This window comes from Phodopus roborovskii, unplaced genomic scaffold (genome assembly GCF_943737965.1).
Source record: "Phodopus roborovskii unplaced genomic scaffold, PHOROB, whole genome shotgun sequence".
NCBI classification, from domain to species: domain Eukaryota; kingdom Metazoa; phylum Chordata; class Mammalia; order Rodentia; family Cricetidae; genus Phodopus; species Phodopus roborovskii.
Genome location: NW_026126629.1, coordinates 1,019,981 through 1,046,499, shown reverse-complemented (window position 1 = coordinate 1,046,499; position 26,519 = coordinate 1,019,981). Strand labels below are relative to the sequence as shown.

At 43.2% G+C, this 26,519-nt stretch overlaps 1 protein-coding gene across 2 annotated transcripts in view; it reads right to left on the bottom strand.

The window, feature by feature from the left end:
* Ptprg (protein tyrosine phosphatase receptor type G) overlaps positions 1-26,519 on the bottom strand; it is a 655,084-nt gene that overhangs the window by 121,887 nt on the left and 506,678 nt on the right. For both annotated transcript variants that reach the window (XM_051206878.1, XM_051206880.1), the window contains exons 6-7: positions 20,019-20,085; positions 4,923-5,080 (exon numbers count right to left, since the gene is read on the bottom strand). In XM_051206878.1, coding sequence (XP_051062835.1) covers positions 4,923-5,080; positions 20,019-20,085 — 225 coding nt within the window. The remainder of the gene's footprint in view (positions 1-4,922; positions 5,081-20,018; positions 20,086-26,519) is intronic.

The following is a 26,519-nucleotide window of genomic DNA, read 5'->3' as shown; positions in this document are numbered from 1 at the left end:
TCATGAAGATTCAGTGCTGTCTGCTGGCTTCCTTGGGTACCAGGAACCATGTTCATGTAGTACATGGACATACATGCAGGGAAAAGATCCACCTTCATAAAATTCAAATATTAAAACAAAACCATGCTGGAGAAAACTATGGACAATGCCATATTTGAACCTATATTGTCTAATGGTGATAATGGGCAAAAAAAAAAAAAAAAATCATTTCAGAGATTGCTGCAGAATGAAGTGAATCCTACCATGGTGAACTCAAGAATAATGTCTCCTAGACTCAGTATCAAAGGAAGTGCTCCACATACAGTATATACAAGGGTGAAAGGGTAAAGAAAAACTATATATGTAGCTGACTCCAAAAAGTAGGCCTACTACTTGAAGCTTCCAGACCCAGACTGCAATGCTACCATTTTGTTTGGATGACAAAGAGATGCTATCATCTTATTTGCCATTTCTCTCTCACTCTTATCCCACTAGCTCCCCTCCCCAGTGTGTGTGTGTGTGTGTGTGTGTGTGTGTGTGTGTGTGTGTGTGTGTGTGTCTGTGTGCTCATATACACACATGAAGCCTGAGATTGATGTTGGGAGTTAATCCCCATGTCTTTCTATCTTCTTCAGTGGAGCAGTCTCTCTCAATCAAGCTCCAAGTTCTCCCAAACAGCTAGTTTTGATAACCATAGCTCTGGGATCTCCGGTTCCTGTCTTCCAAGGTTGGTAGTTACAAGCAGACCACTGTGCTGTCTCAGCATTTTTATGGTTTCCAAGGATCTAAACTTTGGTCTTTATACTTGTGCAACAAGTGTTCTGACTGTTGAATCATATTGCCAGTCCCATGACTTTTGCCTGGTATTTATAATGGAAAGATAGCAGAGTCAAATAAAGCACACCGCCTACTGGTCAAACAAGATGTCTAGGTCCTATCAAAAAGCACCATATTTGGATCAATGTCATCATACACACTGGAAGCTGTGTTCACTGGCTAAGAGCTGGTTAGAACGCCTATGTAGATTCACAAGAAGAACAAAAGAGGTAATGTAACACGATGTCTGTGTGCTCTGCAAGCCTTTAAAGAAATCCACACCCCCAGCTCCTACCCCCGGGCTGATGACCATATCTTAGGAAGAGCACACTTGCTCTCCGCTTGTGGGTACTCACTGTGATGGAAGAAGAGAGGAGAGAGAGAGGGACTTCTGAGAAATAGCTGAAGAGGAGCTGAAAGACTTGGGCTGCCTTCTTTCCGATAGAAGCAGAAAATTCCTAACCACTCGACTTTCCCAAATTGGCCTCTGCTTCCCTGAAATGCGTGTTGTATGCTAGCTTCACAAAGAATGTTGGCAAGGCAGAGTAGGAAGGTCTGAAGCAAGAATACTTGGATGGCTGACACTTTCCTTTCCAGTGGGGTGGGGTGAAGCAGCTGTGGCCTCTGTATAGCTGGCCAGCAGGGAGTCATGCAGCCATAGGGAAAAGGAGCTGTCTTCCCCTGGGAGTGAGAGCAGGGTCTGATAAAAGTGCTGCACTATCTGCAAGCAAGAATTAGAAAGCAAGCATAATCTCTTTCTTCTTTCTTTGTGATACAATCCTTTCGGGAAGGCAAAGGAAACGCCTGCATTCTTGTCCCTGTATGTCCTTGTTCTAGAGTTCCAAGGAGCATGAGGTATCAACAAAGCACTTTCTAAAAGCTCCCATTTCCAAATGTCAAATGCTTCAAATCCAAACACTTCTGCAGACAGCCACTCCCTAAAAGTGTGTGCTTTGTTTGAACCTATTAGATATTCGTAGCTTACCAAAACAACTTGGTATATGTTGATGGCCTTCAAATGTCCTGAGCTAGTCAACTGCCACCCTCACCAAAAACCCTACCCCCCCCAAAAAAGTGGATAAATCTGTATTACTTAACCTCAATAGCTCAAGCATTTTTTAAGACAGAAGCATTTATCTTAAGTAACAAAAGGACCCTTTTAAAAATCAACTACACTCTTTACTCAACCCTAAAGAAATAAATATTTGGACTGATTTCTTTAAAAACAAAACAATGTTGGCTCCACCATTAGGAAGAAAACTTGTGACTATTCCATATTCTCCTTGCAGCTGGCAGATCCTGTTCAGTAACCCAATTGCTAGTCCTTCCTTTTCTGTCATAGTGTGAATTAAAAAGAAAAAATCCTCAAAGAAAATGGATGATAACAGCAGAAAAACCCAGGTTAGCCTGGCACCATGCCACCCTGCTTTGCCAGGAGGATAACAGGCTGACGGCTGACTTTCCTACAGCGATCACTCCTTGTAACCCAAGAAAGATCAACACTGACTGCTTTGGGATACTACCCAGCACCTCTGCTGGCTTATTGAGGGACAAGCATGTGACTCAAGGGCAGATTTTTGTTGGCTGAGTTCTCAGACACATCTTCAGGAATCCTTTCTTGACAGAAGACCTGGCTTTAGCCATCTATTGCCAGCTCTTGACCTTAGGGGTCAACTGGGACTACTACAACCATAGTGGGCCACAAAACCAAGAGCAAACAAACAGGAACAGAGCTCTGACAAAGTATAGGATCAGTTCCAAAGCCATGCAAGAAGCTCCCCGATTTATGAGACCTCAGGAGGTAAGACAGACAAAAAAAGCCCAGGCTTTGCTTCCTAGTTAGAAGTCAGTCCTGTGTAGGAAAGTTCACACAGCCTCATCTCAAAATGCCCTGACTATTGCTTCCCCCAAATATGCTGTGTGCTTGGGCTTATTGAAGTGGTCATCTCTGTTATAGCCAGAACCATGCCTATGAAGAGAGCCATCTGACCCTTTTGCCTACTCCTTAGTCTCCACCCCTCTGCTTTAGGGAAACTCTGGACAACCCCTCAAGATCAAAACCTTATCACTGTGTTCTACATTAAATACTGGTATTACCACATCATTCTAGAACTTGCCCCTCCCTTCTGTCTCACTGTTGCCTACAACTCCAAGGGTGGCTGGGAAGGGAAGAGCCTCACAAGAGGCCTTCATTTAAAAAAGTCCTAGTTAGTGGCTCTACCCCACTCCCGAATGTGCTGTCCATTGTTCCTGGCACTACACATCAGGAATCTTACTATATTTTCCCAGTACAAGCTGAAGTCTTAATTTTTTAAAAATCGTATTTATTTCTTTACTTTGCATGTGAAATCCAGAGGACAATGAGTGGGAATTGCTTCTCTCCTCTCATCATGTGGGCCATGGAGACTGAACTCATGTCATTAGGCATGTCTACAAGTGGCTTTCCCACTGAACTACCTAAGGACTCTAGGTTGAACTTTTGACAAGGAACACATGCTTTCCGAAAAGTCTCCCCTTCATTCTGTTGATCCCTAGGGTGTGATTTAAGGGTCTCACCCAACTGGTGGCTACTTTTCCTCAGTCAGTTGCCTATTCCAGGCTCACTTCAACCAGTTTCTCCCCTGTGATTAATTGACTGGCCTGAATCCCACCTTCCGAGATCAACGCAGACCCAAACCAAAAGAAAGAGTGCAGCAATGGGCCAGAAACACATGGTTTTGCGGTCCTCACATGGTAGGTACCCAACGCCTCGATAGTCTAAGGCCCTGTGTGTGCCACATTAGGGTGGTACCCATCTCTCAATGCCACTGATCCAGCTCACACATGTAAGGAGCCTGTTCAGAAACAGCATGGCTTCCCCTGGAAGTCTCAGTAGTAACATGCTGTAGATTCTGCCACTACTGAGAAATGAGTGACAGGATGAAGAGGATACCAGCTCATCTAAAGGCTTAACCCCCTGATGAGGTCACAGTGCTGTGTCTTTGGTGGCAGGTTCCCCACTTGTCCTTGCTGCCTGCTGCTTTCTGGTCATGATGGGGTAAGTTGTTTCCTTCACCATATCCTGCTACCCAGAACCAGAGCAGCAAATCCAGCCAACCACAGGTGAAATCCTCAGAAACTGAGTAAAACACATGTTGATATGCTTAGATAGTCTGACAGTGAGATCTCAGTGAACGACGCATTGGTCCTCTTCCTATGTGCATATGCACCTAATTTCTCAGCCGAGGTAGGCTGAGTGTGATCCTGAGAACAGACATGGTGGCTTTGCTACCAGCTGTGTGATCCTGGAAGCCAGTGGCCCTCTACTGTCTCTTTATCTCCACCATAAAATGAAGGTATGGATAATACCTGCCTTCTAAGACCATGAATGGGGAAACAAACAGGAAGAACACATATGCCTGTGATGTAAGCTATCATCGTGGAGCAGCTATTATTTCCTGGAGACCAAATCCCAAACAATACCTCATCTCATGTTTGCAGCTCTCCACTTGTAAACCTGCAGCTGAAAATATTTTCATTTTTAAAGCTTATTGTTTATCCACTTTTACAGAATTTGTTCTTTGACAATTTTACGCATGTATATTGCAGATTGTGAATAAGTCCCTCTCCCCCCACACACACTCTCTCTAACATCACAGTTATTCTCTCTCTTCCCTACAGGTTCCTCTTCCACATTCATGTCTGTTCCCTTATTCATTCTAGAGCCACTAAGTTTAACCAGAACCATGGTTTGGAACTGTCCATTGAGGGGGGGTCCTTTGTGGTCCACAGCTAAATACAATGATTGCCCCTTCTCTGTAATTCATCAGCAGCCAATAGGGCTGGGTGGGTCCCTGTAAGCCTCTCCTGGATCCACGACTGACTACTGATAGCTCCAGTCTGTGCAGGCACACTGCCGGAAGCCATGCTGCTATGGGATACTGACTGCACTGGCTGTGCCATGCACAGAAGACAGCACTGAGAAATCATCTTTTATATTCTGCTACTCTTGGGTTTAAAACTATATGAAGAAATCAATAAAAAGCAGAGGATTAAACACAACCCCATACTAGTCATATCTAGCAGTAGTAAATATTCAATACAAATGTAGTCAAGATGGAGAGAACAAATGGGAGAAGACTGCTTACCTGGTGGTAGGAGATGGGGACAGGCCTCCTGAAGACAATCCACTCCACGATTTCACTACAGGGAGGGGTGGTCAAGGAGCCTGTGTACCGGTAGTAGCTACCCAGGGATGCGGGCAGGAGGTCTCGGAGGACAAAGGGATCCAGAAAGGTCTCCTTCTCTGTTTGGGGAGAGAAGTGAGAAAATCACAACCCTGTGACACATCATGCCTCCAATACACAACTCAAACCCCAGGCCCACTCACACCCCACCTGGCCCTCAGAAGCACTGCCCCCTGGTGGCAGGAGGACCTCAGAAGTTGAGGCAGCCAGCCTGTCAATACAGTCTGCATTTCCTATAGACAAGGTTCTACAAGGCAAGGAAAGGTGAGGTGCAGCACCATGGTCCCTCCCCACTCCCTAGGAATCAGAACTTTCTGGCATAGTGAAGACTGTGACAAGTCCTACAGAAAAGCCCTGCCCAAGCTTGCTTTATTTACAACAGAAGCCTTCTCTGTCTAGAACCTATAAACTAATACCCAGGAGAGAAAACTTGGAACAAAACGAGACAATTGCTACAACAAACAAAACAAAACAAATAAACAAAACCACCCATAAGCTAATGGGATACTCATTTCCCAAGCGGGCCATGCTCTTCCCAATGCATTCAGCGAAGGCATGCTGGTTAGTCTCTGCAGTCAACTTGACTGGATTAAGAAACACCTAGGACATTACTGAAGCACACCTCTGGGTGCTTCATCTGAGGATGTTTCCAGAGAGGACTGACTGATGCAGAGGGAAGCCTACCCACCCTAAATATGGTCCCATTACATGGGCGCGAGGCGTGTGTGGTGCATGGTCCTGTGGAGGCATGTGAATGCTTGCATGTAGAGGCTCAAAGTCAGCCTCTTCTCAAGCAGTATTCACCTTGTCTTTGGGACAGGGTCTCTTCCTTGCCTGGAACTCACTAATTGGGCGAGGCTGGCTAGTCAGTGAACCCAGGGTACAGGCCCATCTTTGTCATCCCCACACTTGGTCTGCAAGCTTGCTCCGTCACCCCAGATGGTTTTTAAGATGTCTTCTGGGGATCATACTCAAGCTTGTACAGCAAGCACTTCCCTGACTGAACTATGTCTACAGCGCACAAGTATGTACTTTACAATGCATGACCCGACCCTTGTGAAAATCAAGGCACGACAAAGCCAAACATGGACTCCCAGGTCACAAGAGGGCAGAGAACAGTGGTCACTTGTGGAGGTTCAGCAGCGGAAGCCCATTCTCCTAGGAGTTTTAATTTTATTTAAACAGGAAAGATTACCTAATACATGCAAAAGTCTTTAAATTATAGGGTTTGTAATCAAAATCATGCAAAACAGTGCTCCCAATTGAACAAAAGGTGAAAAGTAAAGGGCTTGCCTCTCCACCCCCTGGCAAGTCTGCTCTTTAATTTTACCTGGTTAGCAGGGAGCCAAATCACAGGACCACCTATCAAAATGTGCTCGGCTGGGAATGGTTTGGCTGGGAGAAGGACTGTTTTGGCTTGTGCCTGCTGCTTGCCTTGGTGTTTCCTGGCCCATGAAACAGCCAACACAAAGCTTGGAGCCCCCGGAGGGTGTGTACAGGGCTTGGCATCACGAGCAACAAAATTGCCACTTTCCTGTCTCCCTTGAGCAGTAGATGAACTCGGCATCACACCAGCCTGTGCTGGGATTAGGAGCTCCAAACTGCAAGATCAGAAAAACCTGCAGTTTCCCTCTAGGGGCCTAATCCCTAGATTAGGTTTTCAGGTGAGCAGACTGTGTGTGTGTACCTTCAGGATGAAACAAGGTAATCCAGGCCAGCTCTAACAAGCAAGAAAAGATGAAGCAGCAACCTGCCCCCCAACAAAGGAGTGGGGTGATGCAATATCAAAACAGAACAGTGGTGTGGTGGCAGCAAGACTCAAGTGTCTGGGAGTTTGCATGATCTTGTGAGAACTACAAGTGTGGGCCCTGCTGTATACTCAGAAGAGAGCCCTGGCCTCGATGTGCTCAGCTTTGTGATGGAGCTGTGTCCCATTTCTCCATTTGGTCACCCACTCCACCCACCTAGAAGACTTGTAATTGCCCTAGGTAGAGAGGCTTGGGGAGAGATACTACATGTTTCTTCTGGAAAACCACTATTCAGGAGCCCAGCAACCCTAACATCAAAAAACATAGCTACTATGACCACAGTCGAGTTGGAGACCAAGAGTCACTACTCTCAGAACCGCCGATTTAGTTCAGTTTGTTAATATTACAATTGGGAAGATGAAGGCCACGGAGAAATAACTGAGCTGGGGTTAAAAGCTTGATAAGAGTAGAGACTCAAGTATAATTCCTCCCTAGTATTTGGAAAAGCAATGCCTTCAGGACCTACACCCCACCTAGAGCTTTTTCAACTTGACTACTAGTGCCTTCAGGGTAGACATTTGTCTATGCCAAGCCTCTAGCCCGAGCTACAGAATGCAATAATATCTAAAAGCTGTGCAACTTTAGGTAAAAGCTTTGGCTTCTCTGGGCTATTTCTATAATACATAAAATAGTGACCAGGAGATTTTATACCCTTCAGGGTTGCTATGACAATTAAGAAGTTACTTGGTGTAAGGGACTTAACCTAGTGCCTGGTCCACTGTAAGCCTTCATTTATCAAGGCAGCCCTTGGATGAGGGCAAGCACAGCAGAGTCCCATGCTAGCCTCTGCCGTGTTTCTAAGCAAGGAAAGCAAGCTTCCTCTGTAAAGCAACAGACTGCAAATATTTTAGGTTTTGCAGGCCAAGAGGTAAAAATCTAAGATATCATGTTAGGATTTATGTAACAGAATCATTTTTACAATCTTATTAGGGACGTTCTAAATTCTAATAATAATTGCATACACCCTTCAAAATATGTCTGCATTAATGAGAACTGTAACTCATACTGGAGGAATAACATTTTGCCTAATTAGAGATGCAGTGTAAAAGCTCAGGGGCTGTGCCAAAAATGCCAGTAGAAAGGATTGGGCTTTCTCTTCAACTTTTGCCTATCTCTATCTTTAAGTTCTGGAAGGGGACCCACACAATGTGACACAAATATCACCCTGATAAGCCATAGGCAGACTTGTATAAGGGTCAGGGAAGCTATGTGTTCAGGCACCATCATCACTTTTTTATTTTTTAAATAACTTATTTAACTTTATTTTATGTGCATTAGTGTGAAGATGTCAGGTTCCCTAGAACTGGAGTTACAGACAGTTGTGAGTTGCCATGTGGGTGCTGGGAATTGAACCCGGGTCCTCTGGAAGAATAGCCAGTGTTCTTAAGTGCTGAGCCAATTCCCCAGCCCCTCATTACTTATTTTGTTAACAGTATAATTGAGACAGTGTTTTGCTATGTAATGCAGGACAGTCTTCAACTTGAGAATGGACCTGACATGACAGTATTCTCCAATCTGATTTAGCCATAGGTATAGAACCAACAGAATCCAAGCATGAGATTCTTGATAACAGGAAGGGGAAGATGAATGAACACATTTCCAGCTGAGAACTTAGCTCTTTGTGAAGCTCTTAATAATGCAGATATTAGGGAGCAGGGAGCCTTGCTCCAGCCAAGCCAAGTAGGCTAGCTTCTCCCAATAAGCTACTGTACTTCTCTCTAACTGATGACGTATCTCTGAGACAAGATAGTCAGAGTGCCCAGATATGGGAGTCTGAGCAGTAACCAGTTAACATTAATTAAAAGGTTAGAACAGCACTTGGCATTGAGAGTGCCCATGAGTGCTATTCAATGAAACTTGTCTGTCTTGTGATATTATAGGAGTTGTGTGGCTCCACACCCACTGAGAGCTGAGTACTCCCCCAAACTTCTAGACTAATTAGTAAATTGACTCCAAAGAATTTTTATTGCAGTCACTTACTAGTTGAGAACATATGACACACTATACTTCTCCGGCCATTCACTCAATTATACCATAATAAGCAGGTACTGTAAACTACTAGATAAAAGAATTGAAAAGGAGTGAGTCTTCTGTTCCACTTTCAAGGATCCTGGGTGCTGTACGCAGACAATATTGTATTTTAATAATTAATTGTTCATCAAAGAAAAAATGAGGAACAGGGATGCTAAATTCAAAGTTATTCAAATTGCAGAAATGAATAATGCATGACTTTTATATTAAATACACACTGTATTAAGTAGTCTACATTTCACCCAACTCTGTCTTTCATTTTTTAAGCATTTTGAATGACAATATGAATAATCAGTTAGGGGAGGTTTGTTTGGAAAAAGGAATACCTTATTTGAATGCAAATGAAGTATATATGAAGATGATTAAATTTTTCTTATCAATTAGGAAATTTTGTATGAGGGCCTTAAAGTCATGGTCGGCCATTAAGCTCAGCCCAGTCCAGTTATCCTTGCAGCTTCCTCTCAACATTAAATTATATCTGGCTCATTCTGTTCAATTTCTTTTTTCTGATAGCAGTGCCAAGAGGCAATTTTTAATTAAAGAAAATTTGAAAGATTCAAACATGCATAATTGGATTAAAAATGTGATCATTAAAACATTAGATGATAATCATCTGATTGATTGCATTTTTCAGTGTGTTAATAACTTAATATTTGCAATGCTTTGGTTACATAGGGACAAAGAAGGTTCTTTATAAAATACGCTGAATAGTCAACATATAGAAGTGTGGAATTTGCCAAGCATGGTGGCATACACTGTTATCCATAGAGAAGAGAGGAATAGTCAAAAGAAGCAAGAATAAGACAACATTACTTATTCTAACTTCCTAACAGGCACACTCTTGAGGAAAACTCAGAATTATCTGCAATGGCATAAATAACTGATGTGGTTGTTCAGGTCAAGTGACATTGGTTTATAGGATGAAGATCCTAAAGAACCCAGATCCCCAAATGCAAACACAGAGAGGACAGGGATGATAGCATAGTCACACAATCATACTGCAAAGCCACCTGGCCTCCTTGACTACGATACTGGTTTCAATTTACCAAGCACGGCATTTTAATCTACAGTTGATGTTCAAATACAACAAAGAGAAATTATGTGAGGATCACACAAAGAGAAATGGATGTGGCACTTAGCCTGCAGGAGTTATGTAATGATGAATCCAGGACCACCCCAAGTAGTTCAGGGCTTGTCTCTCTTATCTACAAGGCCCTGGAAACTATAACACGACACTGTGATAGGTTCATGTGGCTTCCTTTGAACAAGTCAAAGAGCTAATTCACCAAAGAAGAACAAGGTACACAAGAATTAAGTGCTTCAGACAATAAACAAGATTCAGACAATAAACAAGAAAGAAGTTGGCCCAGCAGAGTGGAATGAAAGGGCATCCTGTACTGGGCATAGAGACATATGTCTTTAATCTCAGCACTCCAGAGGCAGAGATGAGCAGATCTCTCTGAGTCTGAGGCCAGCTGGAACTACAAAATGAGATCCTGGAAGAAGAAGGAGAAGGAGAAAAAGAAGAAGAAGAAGAAGAAGAAGAAGAAGAAGAAGAAGAAGAAGAAGAAGAAGAAGAAGAAGAAGAAGAAGAAGAGAGTAAAAGACAGAGAAAAAAAGAAAGAAAGAAAGAAAGAAAATCAGTGCTCCACTGTGGGAGCTGGGGCAGCTCAGCTAATCTCTGCTCAGCTTCCCTATCTCCAACAGCTCTGTTATCTCCTGAACAACTGCAGGGATGAAACAAGGCCGCTTGTAGAAAACACCAAGGCAGGGTTACATTCATGGGCAGGTCAAACAGCTATGAAAGATCTGCATTTTCCTTTCTCCCATCTTCTGGTTTTTTACTCTATTCAAAACAGTACTGGTTACCACAGACCATCTTTACCATCAATGTCTTCATTGTTTCCTTTCTTTTCTAGATTTCTTTTGTTTGTTTGCTTCTAGACTGGCCTTGCCTTTGTGATCCTCCTGCTTCAGCCTATCGAATGCTGAGACCACAGGCATTATCACTGTGCCTAGCTTCATTTCCTTTAGGGTTTGTATGCCCCAGCAAAGCCATGTGTCAGATATTCAATAGCCAGGTGGAGGTAGAGGCAGAACACTCTAGATAACATCACCATCTGTCCACAGCTCCCAAGTATAAGACAACAAGGGAGATGTTGGAGGAAGGCATCCCAGCTATAGCTGAATGCTTACCTCCTACCAGGCACGCTGTGTGCTGGAAGACAATGCATCTTCAACATAAACCAAAGATCTCACCATACACTGGAGAAAACTGAGCCACTGAGAAAATAAGTGATTTGTTTGTACACCTGGTCAAAGGGAGAAATAATATTCAAAGCCAAATCCTGTGCTCTTACCCCTGAGGTGACAGCACTTCTCCTATTAAGGTGACACATGGACAGCAGAGAAGCCCAGTATAAAAGTCACCCAAGGGAAATCAGTAGATCACTAGAGATTTTCCTAAACCCTTTGTTCTTTATATTTCACCGAGACAAGGTTGAGGATGTCTCCCTGAACTCCCATAGTCCTGCTCAAATGGTAAAACACTGACAAAGAAGGGTGGTTGAATGAGAACTTCTAAGGCCTTTTATGTCTTAACACCATTGTTAACAATGCTATTTAGTGATAAAATAGCGATCACGCAGCACCCCACTTCCTGGACTTAGCCAAGAAAAGAAACGGAAACGGCTCACATCTATGGTGGAGGTTTTGATAAACCCAAATCCAGGAAACTGGAAATGGCTTAAGCCTGTCTGTTTCTAGAGATTTTGAGATCAAAAGAATTCAGATAAGCATCAGTCCTTCCTGGATCCATAAAAAGACAGGAGCCAATTAGCCAGGCACTGGCTGCTACACATTTATAGCACACTCCAGGAAAGTTCCATGTAATTAAGTGCTGGAAACATAAACTTCAAACGGGAAATTTTGTCGCGTGTTATGATGCTCAAAATCACCAGTGAGCTGTAAATGTTCAGAACTATCAGTGAGCCACAGACAGCACAGCATTGCCTCCCTCATTCAAAAGAGGGAAATGATCTGCATGATCGCTTCAAGGTAAACATTTCAACAGAACCCTCATGCACTCATTTGAAACACATTTGGAGCACGTGAGGATTGGGGCAAGATCAAACCCAAAGTTCAGTTTGTTACATGGTGAGTATTGACCCAACTAAGTATTTATACTATCTGATCACACACACACACACACACACACACACACACACACACACACACACACAGAGGATAGGAGCAGTGCTATGAACAAAGCAAACAAAACTCCAGCTTCCTCTGAGATGAGGCTAGCAAATTTTTTTCTGAGAAGGAGCAGAGAAAATATTTAAAGCTTTGTAAGACTTATGCATTGCTGGTGATAACTACTGTCTGTAGAACAAAAGAAGCCATAGATAATATGTGAACAAATGAGTAAGGCCGAGTGATAAAACTTTATTTATAATGACAAGCAGTAGGCCAAGATTTGTATGACCTAATAAAACTTAACAAACAAGCAGGAGGTTTGATTTGGCATTCAGATTATAGTTCCTTGAGCTCTAATCTAAAGAGTTCTGGACATACAACAGACATCATTCCGCATGTCTTCTCAGTCTCAACACTTTTACCTGAGGTAAATCATTATCCTCACGTTTTCAAGTGGAAATATCAATGAGAGAGTTTGCACAGGGTCACACAGCTGCCACACTGGAGAATCAGAATTCAAATCCAGAATGGCCTGAACTGACAGGAACTTCTACAACCTTCAAGGCGAAAGTAAGAAAACACACTATGTATTTGGACATATGATGCAACTTTGCAGGCAAGTGAAATGCCAGTCTTTGTAGCATCAGGAATGGCAAGTGTAGAAAGGAAACTTTTGAATGAGCTGGAAGGAGGAATGCTTAATGCCCATGGGCACAAAACCAGCAAGATGCCTTAAACTCAGCCAGCTCATCTCTGTGATGGTGTACTGGTGCATGAGGGACACAAGTAATTATTTGTGTCCTGATCAATTTTTTCCCAGAGTCTTCTTTCCTAGAATTTGTGCTATGCATTCATAATTCATGCAAATGTTTTCAGAAAGTTTAGCCATTTGTCTCCACAGAGTTATTTTGAAATTCTTTAAAGATAGGATCCATAGTCGTAAGAGTGATGCAGCAATAGCAATGCATTAGAGTCTTTTGAAATACTTTTTAACTTGCTCCTTCAACAGAACCTATTGGGTGGGATTCTGCTAAGATGGAAACCTGCAGAGGGGGACACACACAGACAGAGAGTGGCAACAGCCTGGGGGAAACAGGACCTTATAGCTGGACCAACTTCCCAGCATGGCCCGCTTTGCGTGTCTGTGTCTCATGTGGATCAGGTGAATGTCAGAGGGTTTTTAGTAGATTCCATGATGCCTGTTGGGATAGTTCCACCTTTCCTGGATGTAGAATGATCGCGCAGCAACATAGAAGTGCAGAAGTGGGATTTTTTTTTTTTTTTTTAAGACTGTCACCGGCCCCACCCCTTTGTTGCTTTTTCCTTTTCCTAAACCCCAGGCACAGAGCAGATACTGGTTTCTAAACTTAGCTCTTAATGGTCTGGTCCTGAAGCAGACACAGTTCTTTTACTGATCTATAAGTAATTAACATAAAGAAGAAACAGCCTGTCACAGGTAGTCACGGCAAAGAAGATTTTCTCTCAAGTACAGTCTCTCCCCTCTCCACTTGCTGTGAGGTTTCTGGTATAGGAATCGGGATCTCCCACTTTTGAATTCTAATCATCATCTGCTTTGACTGAAGAATGTAACACAGAGGTGTGCAAAGCCAAAATGTCAATCACCCCAAAAGCAGTCCCAGTGTGTGGCCTCCACTCCACTGTTAGGACCCAATCACTCTCCACTCATCCCAAGAAGTGACCACATTTTTCATTCTGAAATAATCACTAAGTGGCTTCCATTTCACTCTTACCATTGAAACCTTATAAAACCTTGTTCCAATCCCCCTCAACTTCCTGGTTCTCAAACAGGCCACGCTGCTTGCCTCTTCACTGTGGCAAAATGCTTTGCTATACGATTATGCTAAAGGTGTTTTCACCGAACCTGCTAAGGAGTGGGCTTTGAGGCTTTCCTGCATTTGGGGGATTGGAAGACACAATGCCCCAAATATCACTCATCTCTTGCCAGGCATTTTTCTGAGTTCCTCTTTGCAGTGGTTTCCCAGAGCATCTGTGCTAACTTACTATCATACAGCATGTACAAAAGTCCTGGGTATTTATATCATAGCTAGCTCTCAATACTTTTGGCAATTTAAATATCAGATTGTCTATGCATGCTGACAGGCATTTGTTTTGTTGTTGTTTACGTTTTGTAGATGGGACATATTTGAGAGATCAGTGTATCAAATACATGAGCTATTCTTTAACTCACAAAGAGTCAAATATATAAGTTAATAGGGTCACTGGAGCAAAATTGTATTATAACTATGTAATCACCCTCTATGAGGTGTGTCAAAACATAGGTGTGAATATGGCCCAATACAAAATTATAAACTTACTTCAGAAGTTATGTAGGTTTTTAATAATATGCCTTTATAAACTCCATTATGTGATTATTGGGTATGAACTTATGTGTGACAGCAACATGTTACATCTTCAAAATGTTGGGCATACCCATATAAATAGTTAAAAAAAGAACATTTATAACACCCAAGGAAAGCATCCTGAGCCTCTCCTCCACCTCACTCTACCAGTTTTACTTGCAACATCCTGGACTAATTGGCTTGTTCTTGAGCTTAATATAAACATGACCATCATTGTATGCTCCTTTGTATAGGTTGGTAGGTAACCAGTTTTTAGCTGCTGTATGTAATGGGCAACTACAATCTAATATACCATGGCTAGCACATACGCTCCCTCTGGTGAGATTTGGTATTTCTAATCTGTAGCTATTAAGAACAAAACTGTTGACAAGCCTTTTGTGTGGCTGTTTCTCTTGTGTATGTACCTAAGCATGAGATTGCCAGAGTCTGTACAATGCTGCTTTCTGAAGGGGCTCTTCCAGCCAATTCACTATGCCCAGCCATGAGATCATAATCTTGAGAGATAGAGCCTACCTGCTGTTTCAGAAGCCCTCCAAGTCTGGGAATGTCTAGAATTAGAATTCATTCTTTATTGGGGAAACATCAGTTGAGTCAGGTGCAATGTGAAAAAACAGCAAATGCACTGGCACCTGCTCTTACCACCATGTGGCAATACTTGGCTGGGGTCTGTTAAAACTTGCACAATTTTACTAGCTCACTCCACTTTCTGTTAGGGGCTTGGAATGACTCTGGATATCATGGGATTCTGTCCACAGAATGAGTAGAAGATCTATCCCAGGGCAAGGGAAAAGAGGAAGATGCACAAGGCCGGTGTGCCAGGAAATTTACAGGCGCTGCATGGTGTGTTCCACCGAACTACAACATCCCCTTACAGGGAGGTAGAGGCTCAAGAGCCTGGGGAAAACATAGGTTACAAGTCTGGATACTCGGAAGACTCTTGGGAGCAACTATTAACAGTATGAAAGGGAGTACCAGTCACTGGGGCTGGAGACTCAGACAAGCCAAACACAGAAAGAAGGATATGTTTGGGCCTCGGAGCTGCCTGCATGGTACACACAGCCAGATCAGGGCTGCAGCTTTCAGGTCTCATCACTCACAATGAAATTGGTTTTCTGGATTCCCAGCTGCTTTAGGGTGTCCCTTACACTCCCGTTAGTGAACCCATATACACTCACTGGTTCACCAAACTGAACACTGCACAACTGTTAACGCGGTCTGTCATGAGCCCCCTTTCTGCAGTGGGAACATGTGAGTATTCCATCTCCCTCAACAGTCTGTGGAGTGAGTATCAAATTTCTGCTAACAGTCTGTCAGGTTGTTTTGTTTGACAGGTCAGATGAACCTCTCCTGAGAGATATGTCTGCATCTTGTCTCACTGACAAGAAAAGCTTTCCAGAGCCTCATTTGGGGGACATCTTAGAAGTGCTTTCAATGACCAGAATTTGTCTTTTCACAGATAACTTTCTTAGAAAGATCCAGGGAGGGAGTAATAGAGGATGTTAGATACAATAGCTATCCAGAAAATGGACAGGGCAAAGTTTTGTTGTGTAGGTCAAACATAATTTTTAACCACCTTCATGTTTCTGTGGCGAAAAAGCAACTCACTTTCACATTACGATGGAAAAACGAAGTGAGGGTGGGTTAGGAGAGCTTGAAGAAGAGGATGAAGAAACAGAGCTCAATAGCCAAGTAATTGGCATCAGCAGATTTCCATTCAGAAATAAAAGCAACTTCCTACTGTGGCACATGCCTTTAATCCCAGCACTAGGGAGGCAGAAGCAGGAAGATCTCTGTCAGTTTGAGGCCAGCCTGGTCTACATATTGAGTTTTAGGTTAGCCAGAGTCCCTGCCCCCACCCACCCAAAAAAAGAGAACTAGGAGAAGAAAGAGGAGGAAGAGGAAGGAGGATGAGAAAAGAAAGAAGAAAGAAAGAAAGAAAAAAGAAACAGATTAGAAAAGCAGAAAAGCAGGGCATTTTGGTGCTGAGAAAGAGGAAACAGCATTTCCATGAATTGTGATAGTGTGTAAAACACACACAAGAAGATGGTGGCATCTGTTTGGGTGGGTCCTTAAAGGGACAATAAAAAAAAGTATGTCCCCAAGTTTATGAGAAATATCTTTTAGCATGGAACTAAATGCACATTTCTTACCACTGAACAGTTATGTAGACATGCCAACATTCCTATATGGCTTCACATACACCCTATATTTTGATATCAGAAAGGTATATGTAAGAAACAGCACTTCATGTGACCTACAAGCTTCTAGAGTTTATCCCTGCAGCAATGGAGAAAAATGTCACAGTGCTCAGAGTCCCCAAGGCATCCCCTCTTGTCATCAGACACTTCCATGTAAGCTCACAGTGCTGAATCTGGAGCTTTCCCCTAGCCTGGAGCATCTCTTGCTCAGCACTCTTCAGGTGATATACATAATACCTCCGCATTCCCATGTGTGAGTGAAACTGGCTACTCTCCGAGCCACTGCCTGCCTAACCATAGGCTCCTGCCAGGAGTGCAGACAGCCTCTACACCTAGCTCAGGGGTGCCAATCACTACAAAAGGATGGAAGGCACCACTTATAAGATCCACCTAACACTTTAGAAGATAGGATAAGCACATAGAACAGCCCCTGGGGGCAGATTAGGTGGACTACTTTGAAAGAAAGCAGGAGCTCTTCACTGTCTGAGACAGGGGCCCTGGGGCACTCCTTCCAGATTTTCTCTGTCATCATGGAGTACTCCCACCATGTCGAACCAGCCAATGAGCACACACAGCAGAGAGCCACATAGCTCCCTAAACATCCTATGTAGGCTCCATGCAGGGGCTGTCTTGGCTCCAGGGCTCTCTGATGTCCTGGCCTTTCTGGAGCCTCTTGATGCTTCATGCTTTTCTCTCTGCTCAGAGAGTGAATACTCTTCTCAACTACATTTCTCCTTGTTCTTGCCAGGCCATCTTTCATCGTGAGAAACCTCTCTTTCTCTTAAAACTCCATCTTGTTATATGATTCACAGAGCAAGCCTGTGACCAAGTGCCAAGCATGCAGTGTAGCCAAGACCAGATAATTCTATCTCAGCTGAAGGAACATAGAAGATTCTTCTTACCAACACAATAGTCAGTTAATAGGAAATTAGCATTAACTCTCTAAGAAACAGCCCCTAGAAGTCAGAAGTAGAAGCCGCTTCAGAGATCTACACTGATTTTTGTATACTTCCCTCTGCACAGTCATTCCCTTGAAGAGAATCTGTGAAGAGAATAAACCCTTATGCTCCTTCAAATCAGCAGATCACACAATTCCCTCATAGGACCCTCAACCAAAATACATCTTGTTTCAACAAAGGCTCTTTTCCACTTTTCAAGATGTGCATTCCCTTCTGGGAGACTGGCATACTCTTCTGATGCTCACCTCTGCACCCCCTTCAAATACTCACATCTCAATCAGAGCTCCGCCCCAGTGGTCTTTTATGAGTTAATATTTTCACTTGCATGTGTGTTCCTTTACCTGACTTAGACATTCAGTTGTGAATTTATGAGCAGCTACTGTTTGCTAGGTATGGTGTACCATCTTCTGCCTTTATTGAGGCTCACACTTAGAGAGGCATTGTATGGGTAAATAAATAGAACAGTTGTTCCAGATGTGTTTGAGAAAGAAACCTAGATGATATGACAGAGTGATGGGAGTGGACAGGGAGGAGTCTTGACAAGCAAGATCTGAACAGAGATGAGCAGGCATACAATGGAGACACCCATGGTGGTCTCCATGCAAGAGAGCAAGAGAAGTGTGCCAACAGAGGACTTCCAAAGGGACTTCAGCAAAGATTTCAGGAACAGAAGGGAAGTGCCTATATTCCTTCCCCTCCCCATAAGAGCTGGCTGGGACTGTCTCTGTCTATGCCCAAAGCCAGGGCTGCCTGGGGTCAGGCACACATTTTGTTTTCACTTGATGAGAGATGCTAACTTCTCTTGTAGGCAAACACTGTTTGCAGCTCTTTCCAGTCAGAGAGCAGGGTGGAACCTGAAATCACTGTGCCACAAAGTCAGACAGAGTGTTCCTATGTGCAATTATTTGTGCTCGTCTCTGGATAATTATGGCCCAAGGAGATGGCATTAGGTTGGGTTAGGTAGGGGAAGGCAATCCAGGTCCTGAAGAAAAATCCTCACAGATTAGTAACTGTAGCGATCTGGGGAAGACAGTTCGATGGTAGAACTATTACTAACAGTGAGACCCTGAGTTTGAGTACTAGAAAGGGGAAGGGGCACCTTTATTAACATAGAATATGATGGGAACAATGTAAACTTCTTCAAGTGAAAAAGCTCCATGGGATGCTGTCAGTCATCATACAATTCTTTTTTCTTTACCCAAGGGTGTTTCCCTTGATCCCTCTCCACCTTGGTTGCTGAGGTCGGCTCTCTCACCAAACTTGGGAGTTTATGGATTAGCCTGGGTTGGCTGGTCCACCAATGAGATCCAGGGTTATCTTGTCTCTGCACGTACTCACCCCAGCAGCTGAGTTACTATGTATGCTGTCAAGCTTGGCTTTTTATGTGTATGCTGGAGATCTGTGTGGAGGGCCTCATGCTTGTAAGACAGGCACTGACTAAGCCATCGCCCAGCTCTCTACTTTTCTGTTTTCACTTGGTTTATTCTTGTTTCTTGCTGCATGACTGAACAGAACAATTAATGCTCAATCCAGCTTAATCAAACTCTGATAACAAGTTTAGTTTCCCCGGAAGAGGTATTTGTTAAGCTCTACAGAGTTGGCTCATGTCAGAAGACAATCCTCTCAAAAGGTGTGAAGACATTTTATCACAGTGGTGGGAATGGAGGGAGATTTATTATAGTTACTAACACTATTTTTGTCAATGTCTTTGGAATTCTAATTAGATTATTAAAACTTTACAAATCATTACAGGAGATCCAGACTCAACACCTTCTTGCAGCAAGGGTGCTTCTGAAATGAGAGCATCCTGGTGCACAGGTAATGATGCATTGCTGATAATAAAGTTGTGGGGGAAATTCCGCCAATAAAACCAGCTGGAAGAGACAGAGCCCATTCATCTTACTTCCTCTCCCAGGTCTACGCCTGAGGATATGATGTCTGCTGTAGAGAACACCAGCCTCGCCCTTTCCATTTTAGCAGCAGCATGGTGCTGGTTCACAGACTGCGAAGTTTAATAGCTTGTCCTGGCTACTTATATTTTCCCTCTTAAATCTGAGAGGCAAATCAAAAATACTTACAAGTGATAAGACACTTGAAAAGGGAATATTTTCAGCAGAGAAATGAGACAAATGGCAGATTCAACCCCTAGAGAACCGTATATCTTAGAGCATTTTGATTTACAACATATGCATTCACAGTAATACCTGAGGGGAAACAAATGGCTCACTGTTAACCCAGACCCATTTGCAGGTTATAAATGTGGGTGCTCTTTACTCATAAGATAATGGCTCTAAAGCCCTTGCATAGCAGAGGGCAAAGAATGGTATTTCCCCCCTGTCCTCTGCAAGATAACCTGATTCTTCCAGGTGAAGATCCCAACCCTTCACTTTCTTGATGAAGGAAGAAGATGGAGCTTACTCACCATGATGTACGACACCCTTCAACCCGTGGATAATGGGATCCAGTGCAGAGTTGTCCCTCGGACTGACCTGCATGTAAAGGAAACAAGATTGGTTAAATCTGTCCTGGCATCAGCTGACAGCAGCCTCAGTTTAATTTTCTAAAGAGAAGGGGAAATGGATGCATCTAGCAAACTGTTTAGGTCTCACATATACCATGGTGCTCACCAAATGCCAGAGATTTATGACACAATAAAATCAAGTGAGGAAGTCTAAATCACAACAAAGAAACTTCTCAGAATACATTATAACAGGAGGGAAATACTACATCCACAGCATAGCCTTAAAAAGCTACTGCTCCACTTTATTAAAAGTAGTCCTGATTGGCTAAAAAGTCATTGAAAGTCATCAGAGAACAATCCATCATGGATTGAGTATTCAATGCCTCCTGGTGACTGTGTTTTTCTCTTCTCCTTAGAAAATGGTCCGGTTCCCTGCCAGCTTGTTCTCCTCCATAAAGACCCCAGTTCCCCGGGTAAACCCATGTTCCCTGTGGGCATTTGGAAGAACCACTCAAAGCAGGATGGCAGGGAAAGTGCAGCTTAGGGGGCAGTGTGTCTCCATCTTCCTTCTGGAATCGATGCCTTTCCAAACCAAGCCTCACCATCCGTGGGACCCATGGTTCATTCCTTCAACTTTTAGATACTACTTAGCATATTATTTCTCTTTCTAGATGAAAATATCCCTAGCATGCTATTGTAATAATTTTAGGTACTTTCTCTTAGTACAGTGAAACATTTACAAATGAAATATAACAATGTCTGGAGTGTGCTTTAAAATAATCCAGGAGTGGGGAGACACGAGACTGACCTTGCTTGACTCAATCATTTAGGACCTTGAGTGACAGGTATAGGATGGGTCATGGTATATCCTTTCTACTTATATGTATGTCCTTTTTCTCCCCTAAAAATAAAGAGCTTTTCAAAATCCATTATCTGTGGTTAGCTTAGTTCCTGCATTTTTTTTTTTTCCTTCTGGGACTGCATTTCCTATTAATCCACCTCTCACATAATGAAGTTGAGATATTGATGAACCTTTCAATGTGCAGCAAGACCCAATTGCTGTTTCAAGTTAACTCAGAGGAATTCAGAGCCAGCCCTGTGTTGGATTTCTAGGAACTACAAAGGATACCTATTACTTCCAGCTTAGGCAGATGCTTCCACCCCTGTTGAGTTGCCATTTCTGACTTGTTCTCTTGGAGAATAATCCACACTTCACACATTTCCTTCCCTTTTTTGTTCCAGCATCTCCAGGACACAGCAGTGGCTATAAAATATAAACTGGGACACCTCTGCCCCCCTAAGGGAACATATGATCATGCCCAAGACATTTCTAGTTGTCACAAATATAGTAGGTGGAGGCAAGGGGTGGTGGGGGGAAGCAGGATTTTACAGTGTTCTGACATCTGGCGGGGAGAGAATAGGTCTGCTAGTAAATGTCAATGATGCTCACAATTATTCCTTATAAAGAGGAATTACCAAATGTCAGAAGTCAGTGGTGTGTTAAAGAACTCAATGTCTAGAGCCCCAAGTTATGTCTACCTTCAGAACACAAGGGTCACTATACAGTATTATGTTTATAGACTAACAACACAATGAAGAAGTTTGTACTATACTGTAAACACTACAGAAGAAAGGAGGGAGGGAGAGGGACGGAGTGGGGGCAATAAATAGGAGGGTTAGATCATACAGGTAAAATCCTGAAAGTTTCCACAGAGCTTCTACATTATCTGACAGGGAGCCCAGACCAGGGCTATATAATGATTAAGGTGTAAAACATTCTTAAAAAAAAAATATGGCAAATATTCATAGGATGTACTGAATCAAAATTACATTTGAAGAAATACTGTATTTCTATCACATCAAATAACTGATCAAAAATTAAAATAGGGATTATAATTCAAGACTACATGATAAGAGACTCTCATCAGTAATGTGGTCACATTTTAAAAGGCCAGGATAGAATAGGAGCCCAGAGAAGAGGCCACATCTTAAGGCTGTAGGTAGAAGGGAGTTTGGGATGAGTGTCCTCTGCCATGTGTTTAAGGCTTTGTCTTCAAGGGGTAACGTTGGGAGGAGGTGGAATCTTTGGGAGATGATGGGAGATGTCATTCTATAAATATGTTTCTCTTACTGGTTAATGAATAAAGCCCTGTTGGCCAATAGGAAAGCAAGATAGGTGGGACTAGGAGACAAGCAAGATTCTGGGAGAGGTAGTAGAGGAGAGTCAAGATGTAGGAACTTGAGAGTAGATCTCTCCAGTAAGATAACACCATGTGGAAACACTTAGATTAGTAGAAATAGAACTAGCCAGTAAGAAACACTACCAACAGGCCAACAGTTTTACATCTAATACAGCATCTCTGTGTGTTATTTGGGGCTGACGTGGCTCTGGGACCAAGCTGGTGGGAAAAACTGCTCATAACAACTTAGGGCCTAGTTGGGAGATTCTTAGTCATTGAGGACAAGCCCTGGAGAGGTCAACGGGACCCTAGACCCACCCTCTATCGAGGTTAACATGACAACACATTTCACCATGTAATGGCCACCTCAGATTCCAAGTGTGTGTGTGTGTGGGGGGCAATCAATCATGGACTGTAACATACATTATGAGTCAAAATCAATCTTTTCTAAGCCAGATATCTCATGTATTTTGTTATGCAGCAAGAGGCTAATGCAGGGGAGTGGAAATATGCATTTGAGTGTAATTACCTAAACTCCTGAAGTCTGTGAAGAGATGGTGAGGTGGCCACAGACCCCTCTCCTCCTTACCACACACACCTCTAGAGCTGGAGTTTGCTAGTTCTCCATCAAGAGAGTATACCAATTTTTCCTACGTTTGAAACAAAATATCTATATTATTGTTGGGGTAATGTGACAAAGGCAAATGCGTTTAAAGCAGTGGGACCATAGGGCCACCATGCGAAGAACCCCGAAACAGGCTAAAGGGGAATTTGGAGTGAGCATGGGCAATTCCAGCTGCTGACCTTCTAGTTTGCCAACTACCAAAAACTGAACAAGTCCACTTGAAACCATGTGGCCTTTGCTGAACACCTGCCACCCATGTGTAGCGGCTGAGCTTATTGAGCAAAAGCTGACTAGCTAATGCACAGAATCCAACAATTACGGTGTGACTGTTACTTCAACCAGTCGGGGGTCATTTTTCTTTCAAAAGAGCAGATTGTACATACTGGAGCTTCTGTGACTGAATATAAAGGACGAAGCTGGAGGAATGGCCATGCTAATTACATATTGCTCATGCTGTGTCTTAAAGTTTTCTGAAAAAGATTCCTTATCAGACCAATTCAGCTGACTCAACCCTTCAATATTATGTTACACTTCTGCTGCCTCTGGTGGCAACCTTCTAGAAACACTATGTAAAGCTTCACTGTTTCATCTACCTACAGCCAACTATGATCTGAAAAGATCGAATGAAAAACACCTGGAGGGTGATGGAGCCTGTCTATAATCTCAGCGCTAAGAGATGGAGGCCGGAGGCTCAGTTCAAGGCTATCCTCAGCTACATAGGGAATTCAAGGAAAGTCTGTGCGATATGAGACTATCTCAAAAAAGAAACAAAGAGGAGGAGAGGAACCTAAAAGCGAAGGAAGTAATTCCTAAGTTCTGGGTTGGGGATGCAATCTGATGTCTAGAATGTAAGTGAGGACACTGTCCTGTGTATCCACATGGGATCATCTTCCTTCCTGTTGGTTCCTTAGTCCTACCATCTCAGGTTTCAGATCAGATGTCCCTGCAGGCCTTGTGTTCAAGTAGCTCTATTTTTACTCACTAATGGTCCCACATGCCAGCAATTTTATTGTGGTACATTGTTAAAAATATTTATTATTAGTCTTTGTTTGTTTGTTTTGGGATAAGGTCTCATATAGCCCGTGCTGACCTTGAACTTACTATGAGACAGAGGATGACTCTGAACTCCTGATCCTCCTACCTCTACTTCCCAAGTGCTGAGATGACAGATGTGAATCTCCATGTCTGCTTCCTAATTAGATATTGTTGTTAATTTCTTACTCTGTATACCAATTAATTAATTCATCTGCCCATTGAACCTTACTGTAGGTGTGCATGGAGAGGAAAAATATAATTATGTTAGGTCTGGTATGACCTTCAGGTTTCAGCACTTGCTTGGAATGCATCCCTTGCAGATAAGGGGGATCACTGTACTATGATGCTCCATCCAGTCAGGGGCCCCTTAGTGCATTTAGTCTTGTCTGATGGTGTGAAGCCTCAAAGAAGGTGTTGCTAATCCTCCATGACTGACACCCACTGATAACATACAAGTAGAAAATAACCAGGCAAAGTAATCCCAGCTTAATTTCTGTTCACCTGTGATTATAGCACCTCTTAGTGGAACACTCAGACCCGGTCTTGTCTGAACTCAAAGGCCTGACCCTGGATTCAGAGCAAGCCACAATTGAAAATCTCTACGCCATCCCTTCAGTTGCTGGTGAGAAGACAGGCATGGAAAGGGGTAAGAAAATGGCGCTGTTGGCTAGTCAAAGAAACTGCCTAGTAATACTGAGCTCATTCTCCATTCCATGGGCGGGGAATCCAAACTGCATGCTAATAAGTGGATTTGTTCCAGGAAGGCAAAACCCTCACTGAAATAATCCCTTCCTCTGACTGTTTCAATCAATTTGCCACTTAAACAAAATTGTGGATATCAGCTAAGCAATGTGGGCAGCTTTTCAGTGTGACGGCAGTGAACAAGGCTGTTTTAGCAACCCTTGTTTACACTCTAGTTTCTGTTCCAGCTAGAAAGAGGGAGGGTGAGAGAAACAGGACTCCAGATCACGCATGAACCCTTACAGCTTCCATGTCCACTACAAGTCGAAAGCACAGAGCTGGGGGCTCACCATAGACAGTGCCTGCCTGGGGTGGGTTCCACTAAATAGCAATTCATCCTAAACCCTCATGTTCCAATGCCCAACAACCCAAGTATCTATGTGTGCATGGCTGTAAATAATACCACTTTGAGTTCACATTTCAAATGATCCATGATTTGTTTAATATGCACTCAATTTTGTAACACGCTACTCCTTTTAGACCCTTATGAGGAGGTTTCCTGGCTCTTGATACTTGCTTCCTTTTACTTTAGAAGCAAGGAAGTTGCACAGTAATACAGAGAAGCCAGAACTTCTAGAAATGAGCTTCAAAATGATGGGGGATGGGGGAGCCCCCCCCCACAGTTGGTGCTTGAATTGAAAAACTTAATTCTTGGCACTTCCAATTTTGAGCAGCTTTGAGCATTAGTCATCTTCAAAAGGATGGCACATAAATATGAGAGAGGGCTCTGAGTCAACACCTTCCAGTTGTCTTTAGATATAACTCCAAAAGTGGAGAAAATTGCCAACACAGGAAGCTGACACCGACTTTGGGATGAAAGACTAACTTTAGGCACAAGCTACTGAGATCTAAACCACCAAATTCCCTCTTCAAGCGGTCACTCACCACATGAGTTTGTGCCATTATTAAATTAGTAGCCAGGTTCTCAGTCGTCCTTACATCTATGCTTACCATCCAGACACTACTGGATGGGCTGTGCTTATCCCCAAAGTTGGCGCAAAATAAAACAGACACAGAGCAACCCCAGCAGACCAAGAGTGCTGCATTCAAATAGACTCCCATTGCCTTTTCCAAACCCTGTGCCATTTGGCCCTGATCTTAGATTCTAATAATCGTCAATCTATCAGGTCCCAGCCATCTGGTAGATAGGATGGCCAAGACAACTTCCTTGCCCCAAATCTGACATTGGCAGCTGCTCCTTTACTACCACAAACCTCATATCCAGCCAATAACCATCCTCTTGGGAAAAGAGATTTATGTGTGCACAGGGTAGAGATATACCATGAGTCGGGGCTGCAGGATAAAGTGTCAAAACCGCAGAGATTTTGCACAGCCTTTCTGAACTGCAGAAATGATCCAACCAGCCTGAGGGCTAGCAGAGAACTGTGCATTCAGAGGCTAACACACCTGATCAGAAACTGGGCAAGCACTTCCCATGAGGTCCAATTTCACATTAGTCTCCTTCAATTTCCCTCACCTAAGAGCCACACAGCAAGGAGACTGTAGTTTCTTTCATTCTGACTGTGGCAGCGCAGCTACCTTTCGTGGCACTTTGGTTTCTCTTGCTGTTAAGAGCTTCCTGGTACCAAGCATTTTCACCTTGGCCTCTTCCCCACTACCACATTTCAGGGAGCCTGACTGTGTGTGTGGGCAGAAGCCAGAGCACATTGGGTATCTTGTCTTATCACTCTTCCCTTTATTCTCGTGAGACACAGTCTGGTCATGGAACCTGGATCTAGCTAGGATGGTGTGCTGGTTGGTGTGTGAGTGTGTGTTTTCCTATTTGTTTTTTTTGTTGTCAACCAGATACAAGTCAAGGTCATCTAAGAAGAGGGAATCTCAACTGAGAAATGCCTCTATCAGATTGGCTGGCCTGTAGGC